Raw genomic sequence first — 16937 nt, forward strand, 5'->3', positions numbered from 1 at the left:
GATCAAAGCAAGTTCGATATAACGCGGTTTCACCTATAACATGGTAAGATTTTTTGGCTCCCGAGGACAGCGTTATATCGAGGTAGAGGTGTAGTTACAATTGACTTTTCCAGACCAGGCAATTCACAAGGATCAGCAGATTAATCTGCCCCCACCCCAAATTTCCTTTACCAGGTTTGTTTTATATTGTAATGGATGGTTATCACTGTCTGGTCTGCTGTTGCCAGGGCCGGCTCTACTGTTTTTGCCGCCCCAAGCAGCACGCCGAATTGCCGCCGCGGACAGCGGGGGCAGTCCGTGTGCCGTTAAGGCGGCATGCGCGTTTCAGCAGCGGCGGCGGCAATCCGGCAGCAGCTTCTGTCTTCAGCCGGAAGACAGAAGCCACCGAATTGCCGCCGTGGGCAGCTAAACATAGAAGCTGCCACCGAATTGCGCCCCCGTGGCAACGCGCGTGCCGCCCTAACGGCACACGCCGTCTGCGGCGGCAATTCGGCGCGCTGCTATGGCGTCAAAAACACACAGACAGCCGCCCCTTGCAGATTGCCACCCCAAGCACCTGCTTGGAATGCTGGTGCCTGGACCCGCCCTGGGTGTTGCTATGACTTTCTAACTTTAATGGCTCCACAATAAAGTAGTCACTCATTCAATGCATTGAAAAAGGTGCAAGAATAGAAAGCAGTGGCAATTTCTTTTGGTATTTTTATCTGGCCAAACTGTATTCAATCATATCCTCTGAAACCAGTGGCATAGGGAAGGGGATTAAAGGGATCCAAACACTTGCAAGGGAAAACAGCAGCAACTCATTAGATTACACTATCCATAACTCCCTGAAATTCAAGGCCATAATGGACCCACAGTGGGCTAAAAGAGAGACTATGGTTTTGCTGATCCTAGACCTGATCCAGCATTCGTTGAAGTAAATGAGTCTTTCAATTGACTACAACGGGCTCTGAATCAGGCCATAATGTCTTGTATAGAGTCACGCATAGAAAATATGCACATTTCTCTTATCAGCAATACTTATGGTACCTTTTGTTTTTATAGGATTGAATTATTGCAGTTTTGCTTATGTCATCTTTCCCATTAAAGACTCTGTACAGTCCGTCAGATGTGCCATTATACTGCAAAAGACACAAGAACAGGGAACAACAGTTTAGTTTTACTGCTCCCAGGACTTTTAGCAAGGTCATATATGAATAATTGTCCTTTATGTTCTTATCTTCTATGAACTTTATGCTCTTCTTCACTGTGCAAACATCAGGTGTGGGTTTTTGTTCTCATATATTTTGGAGTTACAGTTGGGATGGAGATTTTGATGATTGGAATCACCTATTTGTTAATGCTAAGAGCAAACAGAAACTAAGCACCTGATTCAGGAAAACACTTAAGCATGTGCTAAACTTGATATACACTAATAGTTCCATCGGGACTTAACTTGCCTCAGTTTAAGCACCTGAATTAAGTGCTTTGCTAAATCAGGGCCTAAAGGGTCAGATCCTGCCCCCAGTGAATAGGTGCACTAGTGTGGAGAGACAGTATAAAGTATTTCTTCTTATCTAAGCAGCAGCTGGGAAAGATTCCAATCAACTAAGTGCTAGAGGAACGACTAGGAAGGTGGATCTCTACCCATATCTGTGGGTGCCAGCCCAGCCAGCTAGTACAAATTTTGCTGTCTGCTGTACATGCTGGCTGGGTATCTATCTTTCTCTCTGTTGCCTCATAGTAGAGGAGCAGACAAATACATAGTAATTCCCAAAGGGATTCTAGCGACAGGACACTTTCTCCAACTCCAGCCACCTACACACTTATCCTTGAAATGTTTGGATGGCTTAGACCTATGCCACTCTGCCTCTTTGCCCCACCCATGACTGTGCCACGCTGTAGCAAAACAGAAGAGAGCACATTCTGCTGATTTTATCAGGTACAAGAATGCCACTGAGAAGTTCTCTTCCCCCACTTCCAAACCATCATCATCATCGGCTCCATTCGTGAAACAGAGTCCACACACACATGGACTTGCAGAGTCCCTATGACTCCAGTAGGACTATAAAGAAGCAGGGTTCAGGTGTGGGGGTATTTTTGCAGGATCAGGATTATATGGAACAGGGTTGATGCTCTCCAGTCACTTCCATTGATTATGCCCATTTCTTTTTTCTTTTTGCTTCCCAAGAGAGAATGTCGATATCTGTGAATAGGGGGACATATTAAGGTATGTCTATACTGAGTTTTAAACCCCCCGGCAGCACATCTCAGAGGAAAGGTCTACTGAATTGGGATCGCACTATGATGATGAAAACAGCAGCGTAGACATTGTGACTCTGGCTGCAGCCTGGGCTCTGAAACCCACGCCCCTTCCTGGGTGTCAGACCCTGATCTCCAGGTCAAGCCCGAGCGTCTACACATTTTTGCAATCTAGCACAAGTCCCCCAAGCTTAAATTTTACGGACCCAGGCTCTGAGATTCACAGCCGCAGGTTTTAAAAGGCAGTGCAGACTTACCTTTACCTATCTCCCTAACTGCCATTGTCAAGTTGTCCAAGTCTCTTTCCACAGAACGTTCACCACAGGTGTTTCTCCTCACAGATTTTACTTACAGGGTAGAAAACACCAATTGTTCGATCCACAGGAAATAGTACTTTCTTTAAGAATGGGTCTTCGTAGCCCCAAAGAATTTCTTTCACACTTCTGGTTTGTAGCATGAGCGATTTAGATGACTTGATCCATGTATTTAGCAATATCTGTACAAAAGAGTTTTGATACATGGCAGGTGCGGCCTGCAATAATAATAACAACAGTTAGTATGATCTGGCAGGCACATTCAGTGCCAAAGAAGATGTATTCATTATTATTATTTATATATGTACTGGGGGACAGATTTAGCTGGGATTAATAAGGCTGTGAAATGGAGTAAGGGGAGAAAGGGCCTTCCCTAACCCTCTGTGCAGCCTGTCCAGAGTGCAAGTTAAGACGTGAGGCATAAGAGCAAGCTGTTAGGGTCACTGCAAGAAAGCAGGTGGGACGGGTGCACAGAGCGTCCGGGACTGGGCAGAGCTCTCAAATAAGCATGTGCTTTGTGGAATTAGGGCCTTGATATGAATTTAGGCGCTTAACATTGTGCATACAGGTTCGAAAATATTAGCCTTGCTTAATATTGCTAAAGCACTTGGATGCTCTCGATTGAAAGGAGCTACGTTTATTTAATTTAGAATTAGAGATGGTTTAAAAAAAACACAAATTTGTCACACACACCCAAAAATTGTCTCCTTTTGGTCAATAAACATTGAAATTCAAACATTTTCAAATGCAAAATGTAATCATGCTGTTACTAGCATTATAATTAAAGTAGCTCCTCAAGGTGCCAAACAGTATGAAGGCCTCTTTTTTTAAGTGCTGTATAAAGACATAGCGAGAGAGTCCCTCATAGTTTGCATAGACAAGATAGACAAAGGGTGGGGAAAACAGAGTGTTGTTATTCTCATTGTACAGATGGGGAACTGAAGCACAGAGAAATCAAGCACAGATCACATAGACAGTCTGTGGAAAAGTTGGAAATTAAACCCACACCTTGAGAGTCCCAGTTCAGTGCCTTAACTACAGGACTATCATTCAACTCCAGATTCTTCCTCTCTGTATTGCACAGCATCAAGCATACTAGTGTTTGTAATAATAATAATAATAATTAATAAATGGTAGTTGTTTTAATAAGGGGCCGTTTCATAGCATCAGTTTTAAAGCAGTTCTGCTTAAAATCTGGAGATACAAGATAATAATGCAAAGTATTTGTCTTAACTCAAGATAATTCAGCAACAAAGCCAAGTGCCAATACAAATATGCATTTTATAGCTTCAGTCAAAGCCAATTGTTCTAATGATATGGAAATACACAAATAATTCAGGCAGACAAAAACAAGTCTAGTACCACTCTACCGATCAGGTCCCAGGCTTCTTGGACAATGTGCTTTTTCTTAAACGGACTGTGATCTCAACAGGACTGAATAGCTCAGGGGACAGTATCCCATTGGCACTAATTGGCACCATTATTAGCCATTGTAGTAGGGAGGCCAGGTATAGAAAGAGCATGGGATTTGTTCCAGCCTCTGCCTTCAGAGCAGGGTTGAGGAGACTGCCAGAACAGTGTGTAAAACCCACAATGCACTGCTTGCACACTATCTTGGATAGAGAGGGAATTCCAGTCTCCAAGATAATCAGTTTAATTTCACATTAAAACTGAACAATAAACTCCTCTTGTCCTATGTAGATAAATCCCACGTGAAAGGTTTTGCTGCTGGCTTTGTGTTTTGTCGACACTAATTGGTCCCTGGGCCTGATTTGCATTTACACTAAGAGCACAGTGTAAGGAGTATAAAGGAGCCTTAAATTACATGTAATATATTCCCACTTTCAAACTGCTTTGACACTGCCAGAGTGGTGCAAAGAATCGAGCCCCCTGTGTTTTAGGTCAATGGAGCCCACCCTGCAGTTTTGTTATTAGCTATAACTTCTCTCCTCTTGCCCTTAATCCTTCAATACCAAGGCTGGGATATTATTGTTTCCTTTCTTTACTTACAACAACAGCGAGATTGATGCAGGTAAAGGTGTCATTTTCGGACCCAACTGACATATCAGGCTCGAAGCGAGCAACATTTGGCAGCATATAGGACACGGTGTAGTCAGGATGTTGAGTGATATTTTCTTTGGGTAAATATCGCATCCTTAAAATACAAAAAAAACCATAGTTTAACATATGGCTCACTGGGGCATGACTAGAGCTGGTTTCTCTTGTTTGAAACACTGCTGAAAAGTTTTCCTGAGGAATTTCAAAACTTTCTCAAGAAAAATTTGCACCATTTTCCAACCAGCTCTAACCGTGAGAGGGGAAAGATTGTAAATATGTCCCTTTTGGGGAACATCTGCACCAAAGTCAGAGGTGTGATGGCAGCATGTGAGGATATACCAATGCTGTCTTTAATCTTGGTAGCTCGGGTACCAAAAGTAGAGAAGACATGGCAGCACAGGCTTCGTTGTGGACTAGCAGCCTGAGTAAGCACCCATGGTCCCAGGTAGGCTTGTACAGCTCTCACTGAAGCTGATGCTGTACCAGCTTCACTGCTATTGGTAGCTGTGCTAGCTAGATTTAAGCTAGCTCGGGTATACCTCCATGTGCTGCACTCAGACACCCCAGTTGCATTGTATATACAGACTTAGAATTCCAGGAGTATCTGTGAAAATACTATGTTTCCTGTGAAATATTTTTGCCTCTTCAGTAATTTCTTCAATGCATGATTAGATAGTGTGTATGTGTGTGTGTGTGGAGGGACTATCTGGATGGCAACAAATATTATTACGTAGCTCTTCAAGTTTTGATCTGAATTAGTTGGAGTTCATCATATCATACATTGTTCAGGTTCTCTGATTGGATGAGCCTCTCTCATGTGTTCAGGGAGGTCAGTAGAAGCTATTATGATTTGTTTTCCTAGGCCATTATGTTGGAAAGTGAGAGATTGTGTCCCCAGAAGACACTGAGGTGGAAGAGGCCTGTCGCCTGTAGTGAATTGGACATAATGACGTGACTAAAGGTTAGCGTGACCAGAGGGCAAGTGTGAAAAATCAGGACAGGGGGTGGGGGGGAATAGGCGCCTATATAAGAAAAAGCCCCCAAAATCGGGACTGTCCCTATAAAATCGGGACATCTGGTCACCCTACTTAAGTTAATTATGTACTTACATGCTTTGCTGAATAGGGATGAGCTGCTGAATCTGGGCCTTGGTAAACAAACTTGGGGAAAGGAATGTTTTGGTGGTTTGAGTTTTGCAGACTACGTTAACAGTACTTGTGAACCTTCAGGACCAACATTTTAGCTACAGATGCAACAGCATTGCCAACTTTCTCAATTTTATTGTGAGTCTCGGCATAATTGATGCTATGAAGATGTGAGAATCCCAGTGGGCTTTTTTTTTTAAGGAAAGTTTCTAGCCCTGATGGTTGCAGAGAAAAGCATGGAAATGGGACCTTAAAGATTCACAGGAGACAAATAAAAATATATATATATTTTAATTTCTTATGATTTTTAAGCCAATCTCATGATTTTAGTGGTCCATATTCTGGATGTGCTTGGGGTTGATAATACTACAACAGGTACATTGACAAAATGTGGATGCCCCTATTATGCCTATAAATGCCCAAATGCTTTCAAGCCTTGATCCAACATACCTAATCGCCAGGCTAGATCAGGGCATCAAGCAAGCTTTCCCACATGAAAATCATATTAATTTGCATTTCACTTCTTATTCATATGTGCCTTTACCCAATTTGTGCACATGAATGCAATGTGATTGTGTGTGTGTGTGACTCTCGCCTGCTGAAGACCAGGGTATGTCGGTGTTATATGTGCAGTGGGGCTATGGAGATTTTAAGGCATACCTGTTATGTCTGTAGCTCTTTCTCATGGACAGTATATCATTCAGAAGAGCTTTCAGTAACTTTTACAATACTCCTAATACGACATATAACATATTTTGAAAGCGTTTGCCTACCTGTATGTGTAAGGTCCAATTTGTTTGAGTATTGGCCGTGATCCATTCATCACTTCCTGTGGATTTTGCACATCGTAGAACCAAAACTGCCTGTAAACAGGACTCCCTGGCACAACCCAGTTTTCATAAGCTATTGTACCATTTTCGATGACATCTTCCTGCAAGCACAATAGCAAAACTGAAATTAACCACAGCAAAATTGTTGCTCTGAGCACTCCAGGATAGAGAGGAATGATGTTAGGGCAGTAGCCTAGGACACGGGTATTGAACCCCACCTTTCCTACTCTGCTTCAGATTTCCTTATGACCTTGGGTAAGTCACTTACCACTCTCTGTGTTTCTGGTCCCCAGCTGTAAAATGGGGAGAATATTACTAAGTCACAGAGGCATTGTGAAGTAAAACAAGATTGTGAGGCACTCAAATACAATAGTGATGGGTACCTAAGGGTATGTCTACACTGCAATTAAACACCAACGGCTGGCCCATGTCCGCTGACTTGGGCTAAGGGGCTCAGGCTAAGAGGCTTTTTAATTGCAATGTAGATGTGGGGGCTTGGACTGGAGCACAAGCTCTGGGACCCTCCCCCCTCATGGGGTCCCAGAGCCCTGGCTCCAGTCTGTACTTGAATGTCTACTCTGCAAATAAACAGCCCCTTAGCCCAAGCCCTGCAAGCATGAGTCAGCTGACACAGGTTCAGCCATGGGAGTTTAACTGCAGTGTAGACATAGCCTAAAATAGGCAGTTTAGCCTTTTGTTAACCAGATGGGGGGAAAAAAAACAAATCTAGCAACATGTGATAGTAAAGTGTCTGCAAACGGGTGGCAAAAGCGATTTTATCATTCATATGAGGCTTGTGGCAATCATTTCTGATGAAGCTTTAAAAACAGTGGTCTGGCTAGACTATGGAGTCAGACGTACATGAGGATACAATCTGGTCACAGCTGTAAGTCATCAAGAACCTGATAGAACTTCCAGTGAAGTCACTGGGAACCTTACCATTGACTTTAATGGGAGTTGGCTTAGGTTCCAGTACCACATCCTTTGAGTATTCTAGACAAGAAAGTTTAAAATAAAACTAAACTATCCTTAGCATGTTGTTTAAGAAAATCTTGACCTGTGCCTATTGTTCAATGGAGGAATCAAGCTTTAGATATTCAGTAAATTATTTTCCATATAGCAAAGGCAAAACTACTTAGCAAAGAGCTGACTGAATTTTCAGTTTGGCCACTGAACCAAAAAATAACTAACAAAAAAATTAATTTGGGTCAACCCAAAATGGATTTTTTTCCTTGGTTTTTCTTGCTGAAACAAAAAGTGGGGAAAAAATTCAGTTTGAATGGAATATTTAATTTGCCTGAAATGAAACATTTTGGTTTGGGGTAATTTTTAACTTTTTCTTTTTTTAAATTAAGTCTAGCTAAATTTCAAAAGGAAACATTGTTTAGAAATGAGAAGGCAAAACATTTTATTTTGAAAATACCAAAATGAAATGTTTTAACTTTTTCAATTTTTGTTCCCTCTCCTTTTATTTTTGCCAACCAAAAACTGCATTTTTTGATGAATAAACTAGTTGCAAAAAAATTGGACACAGCTCTGCTGAGTACCAGTCCTGTGCAATATTAATTAGTTAATTTGCAGCACCCACAGTAGCAGTAAAAACTAAAATGCTGGCATCAGTTCAGAGTGTTGTAAAAGAAAGAAGGGGCTTTTGGGTTAAAATTCTCCAGATTTTCTTTGCATCACAATTTTGCCATTTTGAGCTTGCCCAGCACAAACCAGAACTGCGTAAAGAAAGAATGGCAGCAATTAGGAACCACTTCGTTTAGAAGTTGCCTTAGAGAGCGCTACATAAAGATGTTGCTTAAAATAACTTCTTTGTGTAAATACAGCCAGTTTGTACTCTGATACTCTGATTCATAAATACACTGGTGATAGTTTAAAAGCCTGTGCTTGCTGTTTGAATCTCTGCAGTAATTTATGGGCACAGATATTTGTGTGAGAGAGAACAGAAACGCAGCAGCAACAGATCTAACTTTTCAGATTGTACTCTTGCACGGAGAGTCTAAGTCAGCAAAAAAAAAAGAAAGAAAAGAAAAAAAAGAAAACGGAGCCTTTAATATTGTGCAAGCCCCAGAAGGCCAGGGATGCTGACACAGCAGTATATTAATCCAGGGGAAAGATCGACCTTCCATTATGAGGCCATTTGCAGGACAGGCACCCGAGGGCCCTGAGATTTCAATAGAACACCAGTTCCCAAGGGTTTCTCGGAGGATGAGCACCTTAAGGTTAATAACTGTCTTCATATTCTTGGGCAGAGGAGGAAGTGGGGAATCCTGGTTATGCTGTTCACAGCGAGTTCCCCATATGACCAGGAGAAGGGAGTTTATGTAAGTGCTGTACAACTCCCTCGGCTCAGAATCGAGCTGTTGCCTATATTCATCAGCCTCTCGGACTGGAGGTGATTCACCTGTGGGGATTCTGTCCTGACCCCACATATTCCTGCCGTTCTTTTCATTTGTGGAACATTTAGTGCTGAATCGTCACACTGGCCCTCCCCGTCTCCCAGGAGGTAGGTACCATGCCAACTTTGCAGAAGGGGAGACAATTGCAGAAAGGGTAAGAGACTTGATTAAGGCCTGGTTTATGCACAGTTTTTGTACTAGTATAACAATTTCAGAGAGGGCTGTGATCATTACACTAGTACAACCCCTGGTGTAGCCACGGTTATGCCAATATAATGGTGACTGTACCAGTATAACTACATCCACTAGGAAGGTCATACCACTCTCATTATACAGTATAATTAAAATAGTCTGATTTTTGTGTAAAGAGACTATCGGAGGTGGGATTGGAATGCAGGAGTCCCTTGCTTTCAGCCCCATGTTTACTACACAATGCCAAGCTACTTCTCGTGCTATTAGGCTGTATCCAGGAGACCACACTGGCTTCGCCGCAACCTCCAGCTAAGAGATAACTGGCAGAGGTTCTAGCCCCAAAAAAGGCAGGATAATGAATGCACATTAGCTCTCCTGCTGTAAAATCCTAGTGGAGATAAAGCACCTGTAGTTTTTACCATGATGTAGCTCAGTGAACACAACACTATATGTGCACCTGTGGTTGTCGTTGCCTAGTTAACCTTATGGAAAAGCCTAATCTCCACTAGCATTTTACAGCAGGAGAGCTAACATGCATTCGTTGTCCCATGATAATACCTCACCTCTTTTGGCAGTGAAGTCAGAGCCTCCGAAGCACTGCATCCCAAAACCACTAACTGGTCTGTTCTCCCTCCATGAACACATGGTGACAGGTTTCAGTAGGTCTGAAAATCCAGCCCTGTGTGGCTAGAGGGAAAGGGGGACTTATCAAAGCAGAAAACATTAATCTCTAAGGACTGGACATCAGTTTGTATTTTCAAAGGAGCTTTGCAAGAAAAGGGCTAGAGACTTTTTTTTTTTAAATGAAAGCTGGGCTTGTCCTTTACATTCATACCCTCTCAGAACTGGGGCTAGAGAGCACGGTTGGGGACTTAGCAGATCACAGAGACCAGCTCACCACATGCTCCATTGTCTTGTTTTCTTGGCTGGCCTTTACAATGAAATGTCAGACGGGGACTCCATGCTTTGGCTATAGCCTCAATAGTTTCTTCTCTCTCTCATATTTGTCAGCTCAAATTAAGATATTGGGAAATCAAGTGCAACCCACAATATGCTTTCCAAGTGCTTGATTGCTATCCATGATAAATGGATGAGACTCCACAGACTGAGATAAATTCAGAAGGGACCATCATGATCATCTAGTCTGACCTCCTGCACATTGCAGGCCACAGAACCTCACCCACCCACTCCTGTAATAGGCCCATAACCTCTGGCTGAGTTACTGAAATCCTCAAATCATGATTTAAAGACTTCAAGTTACAGACAGTCCACCATTTACAGTAGTTTAAACCTTCAAGTGACCTATGCCCCATGCTGCAAAGGAAGGCAACCCCCCGCCACCGCCCAAAAAAAACCAGGGTCTCTGCCAATTTGACCCAACCCCTTTCCAACCCCAAATATGGTGATCAGTTAGACCCCGAGCATGTGGGCAAGACCTACCAGCCAGACACCCAGGAAAGAATTCTCTGTAGTAACTCAGAGCCCATATAATTTCATATAGAGAAGGTTGGGAAATGATTATTTTTTCTTGCAAATGCTTTCAATACATACATATATATATATATATATATATATATATATTTTGTTTTTGTCCACATTTTTATTGGAAAATATTTTGGGTTTGCATTAAAAAAAATCAGACTTTGAACATTCTTATTTAAAAACTAAAACCCAATTTTTTTTGACAAAAGCAAATTTTCTGCAAATATTTCCATCTATTCAACAAGCTATTATTCCCCCCCAAAATATGTTTCAATGGAAAGTTTTGACCATTTCTAATATCACATTTATTGATTATAGTGTGTTGAATGCAAGATTTAATGCTTCTGTAATGTACTTTCACAGGATTAAATTCTCTCCATGGCCTAAATGTGAAAAACCAATGTGACCTTCACTCACTTGCTCCTGGATTGAACCTACCCCTTTTATCCCGACCTTCCATATGTTAGCTAGCAGAGAAAAAATACAGGGAATGATGAGAATCAAAAGTAATGGGGATTGGCTTCATTTTGAAGCCTCACAATAATCAAATTGACATGTTTGGTGATGAAAAAAACTAAAATAAGGAAAATTGCTCTTTGGCAATGTCTCTGAACAGGCCTCCAAAAGATGCTGACTTCTGGGCAGTTCAAGCTGCCAACGTTGTGAGCACCTCAGGTTGAAGCAAAGCAAAGCTAACATTGGCCTATCTCAGCTTTGTCACACACCTGGCCATTTTATGAGTATATCACCTGCCTTGTGCAACGGAAAATGTGCATTCCAAATTCTGTAAAACTGAGCTAAATATATTCCCAGGGAAGGAATAATTCTCAGGGTTATATTTTCTAGTTTGCCTTAATTATTTACTACTTTTAAAGTGAAGACGACAATGATGAGTCTTATGTAGATTAAAGTCCTTATTCAGGCTTTATCAGGCCAAATTGTGCAGTGCTTTTTCAGTCTCTGCATGTGAAAAAACTTCTGTCAAAGTCCACGAAGGTTTTTTAGCAGTTAGGCCCTGACTACGCACTGCAGGATTAGGCCCCGTATTACTACTTATTATGTATAGGGCTGTGTGTGGCTCAAAGCCAGGAGTTTAGTTAGTATCACTGATATGGACAGGGAAGCAGGGCCCAATTCTCCTTCCAAATACACTGTTGTTAATCAAGCATGATCCCTTCCACTGATATAAAAGAGAGGAGGATCGGGCTTATGATGGATAATAGATAGGCAGAGAGTCAAACTGCTGAGTACAGTAATCATTATCACTGATAGTATGCAGGAAATTAAACTTGGCAATGTGAGTCTTGCACAGCAAGATGAAAGTGGAACACTTCAGTACTGTGTTGCTATGAGCCTGTAGCAGGCTGGCAGCATTTGCCTAAAAGATACCAACATGTTATCAGGGATATCCCTGTTATCAGGAGTTGGACGGTTAAGGAACATTGGATTCTACCAAGTCACTGAGGCAGGTGGCTCATTACCGCAGATGCATAAGGTGAGTTGGTTAGAAGGCTGGAATTAGATAATTTGTTGGCCTAAGCATCTCCTTAAAACAGCTTTTAGGTGTTCTGTAGAGCTGCTAAGAAAAACTTCCATGGAACCTTTTTCTGTCGGGGGGTGGGGGGAGAGGGCAGGGACAATGGAGGGAGAAGAAGGTCCAATGACATCAAAAAAGTCTTGTTTAGACATTTTCTAAATGAGACATTTTCTGTTTTGAACTGACTTTGTTTCATTCTATATTATAATGTAACATTTTAAAAGTCAAAAGCAAACACAAAACATTTTGATTGATCCAAACTATTTTTTAAAAAAATCAGAATTTCTTTTGTGGAGAATTTCAAAATGTTCGGGTTTCATTCCTAACTGGAACAAAGCCAGCTTCCCAAATCTCACAATCCTTCATCAAATGGAACTTCTGTCCACCACACAAGCTCTAGTATTAGGGGGAACTTAACTGGAGCCCTACTGAGGCAGCGGCAGGTACCTTTCAAAGGGGAAATGCCCCCCTCTGACAGCTTCGCTGTAGCTGGCTTGGGGCGGTACTGGATCCTAGCCCCTGCCTGGCTGCTACTGCTGGTGTGTCTGTGGGAGTGCATGTAAAGGCATAGATCTCCTGAGAGCTGTTCTGGGGAGTGACTGGGCCAGAACTGCATTGTAGCTGTAAGCTCCTGGCTGCAGCTGCTGTTTTCGAGGGTGCCCTGGCCACAGTATAGCACCAATGCAGCTCTCAGACAATGCAGGGCTGGAGCGAGGCAGCCTGGGTAGAGATGCCCTCAATAGGCCTCTGCCTAAAAAAAACACACCAGCCCTGGATGGGAGTACGCTATACAAAGAGAGGATCCAGGGTATAGACTAAGCACTCGGGGCTATGTGATGTTAGTTGTGTGGGATATGGCCTGCTGCTTCATTTCATGCAGCCTGCGGCAATTGTCCAGGCTGCTAGCTGGAAGCCCTGAGCCTTGGTGCTGCCTACGCTCCCACTCCCTGTGGGGCTGGAGACACAAGCACTGGCTCACTCCGCTGCAGGGGGAAGCGGGGGTTGCCAGGCTGTTAAAAGTCCGGTCAGGTCCGTGCAGCTCCCGGAAGTGACTGACATGTCCCTGCGACCCCCAGGAGCTGGGGCAATCAGAGAAGCTCAGTGTGCTGCCCCTGCCCCCAGCTCTGGCTCTGCAGCTCCCATTGGCCAGGAACCTCGGCCAATGGGAACTGCGGGGGCAGCATGTACCACGCAGAACCAGCTGGCCCCTCCACCTAGGGGCTGAACATGGCCACTTCTTCTGGGAGCAGCACAGAGCCAGGGGAGGCAGGGAGCCTGCCTTAGCCCCACTGCACCGCCAACTGGGAGCCACCTGAGGTAAGCGTTGCCTGGCTGGAGCCTGGCACTCCAAACTCCCTCCTGTTCCCTGACCCCTGCCACAGGTTGGAACCCCCTCACACACCCTAAGATCCTCCCAGGCCCTGCACCACCACCCACACCTCAACCCCCTGTCCCAGCCTGGAGTCCCCTCCCGTGTTCTGAACCCCTCATTTCTGGCCCCACCACAGAGCCTAGGGAAGCCCCGAGCCTCCACGTCCTCCCGTGGGTCAGTGGCCCCGATATAAAAAAGGTTCCTCACCTCTGGTTTAGAACCACTCTTCAGAGTGACCACCAGAGGCAGGTCTACACTGTGGTTGGGAGTGAGCCTCCCAGGATGGGCAGACAAACTTGCACTAACATCACTCGTGCTAGCCTACTAAAACTAGCAGTGTGGACAGCGCTGCTCTGCCAGAGACCCGGACTAGCGACCCAGGCACAGAACCAGGGGGTCAGGTGGGCTTGAGAGCCTGAGCTGCCGCCCAAGCCGCAACATCAACAGAGCTATTTTTAGTGCACTAGCTTGAATGGAACTAGCATGAGTCTGTCTGCCCAGGCTGGGAGGCTCTCCCAGCTGCAGTATAGGCATAGGTCAGGGGGCATATAGTAAAGAGGAAAGAATCCGTGTAAACAGGAAATAAAGACAGTCCTGCATTTACCCTGATTATAGTGTCCTGGCTATCTGCCATTTCTACAGGCTAGGGCCCCTAGAGGCAGCAAAATCTGGGGAGAATGTTTTAGCTGATGTTTACTATTGCCATGTTTTTGTTAAGAAAGCTGAACTGCAGGAATGGTGACTTTTTGATTCCACATACTGTGTGGACTTTGTTTTAGAGCAGGCTATGATAAGCACCTGCCCATAGACCCTTATCTAGGAGATAATGGTGGAGTTAGAGGTCAAACTACTAAGTGCATCAGGTTTGGGATTTATTATCCTCAAAAGTATTGGAGTAAAAACAAAAACATTTGAAATGGAAATAAATATGTTTAGTGAAAGGGAAGAACTGCCATGGAGTTAAATCCTGCAGTGTATTCAGGCAAACCTCATACTGACTTCAGTAAAGGCTGCAGGGTCTGGCCCAGAGGGCAGAAACATGTGAAGCACTGGCATTATTCAGGCTTCTGTTCATGGCTTTGTCTGTGTACCTCAGGTTAGACCAGCAAGACATAATTCAGCTGTTCTTGGCAAAGCCTGTTTAATGGTATTAATTTGTGGATCCAAAACTTTTCCCATTTTATTCATGTCAAAGTCCATTTGCTTTAATAGGATTTGTTTGGGGTGAACTGTATAGGCTCCTGGTGATTGCATGATGTGGATAAAAGTCAATAAGAAGTTAGTTTGTGACTGTTTTATTCACCATAAATGTGAAGTGTCAGATCTCAACCCTCAGAAGCTGAAAGGGCAAGTTAATTTGTTAAACCATTGCTTCTTTAATCCCAGCAATAAGAATTTAAGCCAAATTAATTGAACCTGGATGTATATCAAATTACGGTACATCTCCCAGAGCCACCATGAACCTCTACATTCCACAGGGATTAACTCAGAGCTATTGTCCTCCCACCGAATCTGAGCCCAGTGTGAAAAGCTTTGAAATATGGATCTATGATTCTATTCTCAAAAGCAACTTTATAAAAATAACATTTTCACTCTCAGCAGTAGAGCTGGACAGAAAGTGACAATTCCATTTCCTGAAAAAAATATTGGTTTCAAAATTTGTTTTTGTTCCATTCTGGCATTAAACAGAGACATACATTTTTCATTTAAAAAAAAATCACAGATACCCCAAAACAGCAGAGATGGCTAGAGACCCCCACATAGTCAGTAATTCAGCGGGTACGCCTGGGGAGTACAAGACCTAGGGTCACATTCCTACTCTGAATCATAAAGAGTATGGACTTAACCCTAGATTTCTCACATGCCAGCTGAGCGCTCTAAACCATCAGAGTGTTGGTTATTCTGCATTCCCTCTATTTTCTGAATGTTCTGTCCTGAACCTGAGAAACTTTCCTGAAGAAATTTTCATCATAACTGGTTTGACTGGTGATGATGATCCACAAGGAAGAAGGAATCCATCTTGAGTTAGGCTCAGTATGAGTGTGCAGAACTAGCCGTATCTTTTCAATGTTCAACTGTGCATATTAGATTTAGAATAATAAAAATGGAACCCTACAGCACCATTTTACAGAGTAGTTTTTCACTTAACCCCTGTAATTCAGTGTGGTGCTCTCTCTTAATCAGAGAAGCTGAATAGTGAAAAATTCAAGCATCTGAAACAAATTATCACAAAGAAATAAAACAGAAAGAAGCTAAAGATGATCTCATTTAAAAATCACAAGTTAAGAATTTATACATATGCATCATTGCCACAAAACTCATGTAGACATTTGCAAAGATATGTTTGTTGCAAAAGTAATCTCAAAAATAGATCTGTATCAAGTAAATGAATGTACAATAATGATAGCAACATAAATACTCCAAAAAACTGAAGGAGATTAAAAGAATGTTCTGGTCTAATCCAAAGTAAATACTTAATGTCCAGAAATCTGAGTATATCTCAAGATCATATCAGTGATATACAGCTTAAAAGTGGAGCACAGGATCAGGTCCAAGAGGTGAATATAGCTGGACCGCTTGGTAATAGTGACCATAATTTAATTAAACTTAACATCACTGTGGCAGGGAAAACTCCACAGCAGCCCAAAACTGTAGCATTTAATTTCAGAAAGGGGAAATACACAAAAATGAGGAGGTTAGTGAAACAGAAATTAAAAGGTACAGTATCAAAAGTAAAATCCCTGCAAGCTGCGTGGAGACTTTTTAAAGACAACATAATAGAGGCTCAACTTAAATGTATATTCCAAATTTAAAAACACAGTAAGAGAACCAAAAAAGAGCCACAGTGGTTAAACAACAAAGTAAAACAAGCAGTGAAAAGCAAAGAGGCATCCTCTAAAAAGTGGAAGATGAATCCTATTGAGGAAAATAGAAAAGAGCATAAACTCTGGCAAACGAAGTGTAAAAATATAATTAGAAAGACCAAAAAAGAATTTGAAGAAAAGCTAGCCAAAGATTCCAAAAGTAATAGCTAATTTTTTTAAAAATACATCAGAAGCAAAAAGCCTGCTAAATAACCAGTGGGGCCACTGGACGATTAAGATGCTAAAGGAGCATTCAAAGACAATAAGGTCATTGTAGAGAAACTAAATGAATTCTTTGCATCAGTCTTCACTGTTGAGGATGTGAGGGAGATTCGCAAACCTGAGCCATTCTTTTTGGGTGACAGATCTGAGGAACTGTCCTAAATGGAGATGTCATTAGAGGAGGTTTGGGAACAAATTGATAAACTAAACAGTAATAAGTTTCCAGGGCCTGATGGTATTCACCCAAGAGTTCTGAAGGAACTCAAATGTGAAAT

The 16937-nt window shown here is 42.6% G+C and overlaps 1 protein-coding gene across 7 annotated transcripts in view; it reads right to left on the bottom strand.

The window, feature by feature from the left end:
• The window catches only part of CD36 (CD36 molecule (CD36 blood group)), a 74409-nt gene that overhangs the window by 18014 nt on the left and 39458 nt on the right, over positions 1-16937 (bottom strand). For all 7 annotated transcript variants that reach the window (XM_042859411.2, XM_065553736.1, XM_024114790.3 and 4 more), the window contains 4 exons: positions 6532-6689; positions 4566-4710; positions 2594-2773; positions 1030-1121 (listed from right to left, as the gene is read on the bottom strand). In XM_042859411.2, the coding sequence (XP_042715345.2) occupies positions 1030-1121; positions 2594-2773; positions 4566-4710; positions 6532-6689 (575 nt within the window). The remainder of the gene's footprint in view (positions 1-1029; positions 1122-2593; positions 2774-4565; positions 4711-6531; positions 6690-16937) is intronic.

Source organism: Chrysemys picta, chromosome 1 (genome assembly GCF_011386835.1).
Source record: "Chrysemys picta bellii isolate R12L10 chromosome 1, ASM1138683v2, whole genome shotgun sequence".
Lineage (NCBI taxonomy): Eukaryota > Metazoa > Chordata > Testudines > Emydidae > Chrysemys > Chrysemys picta.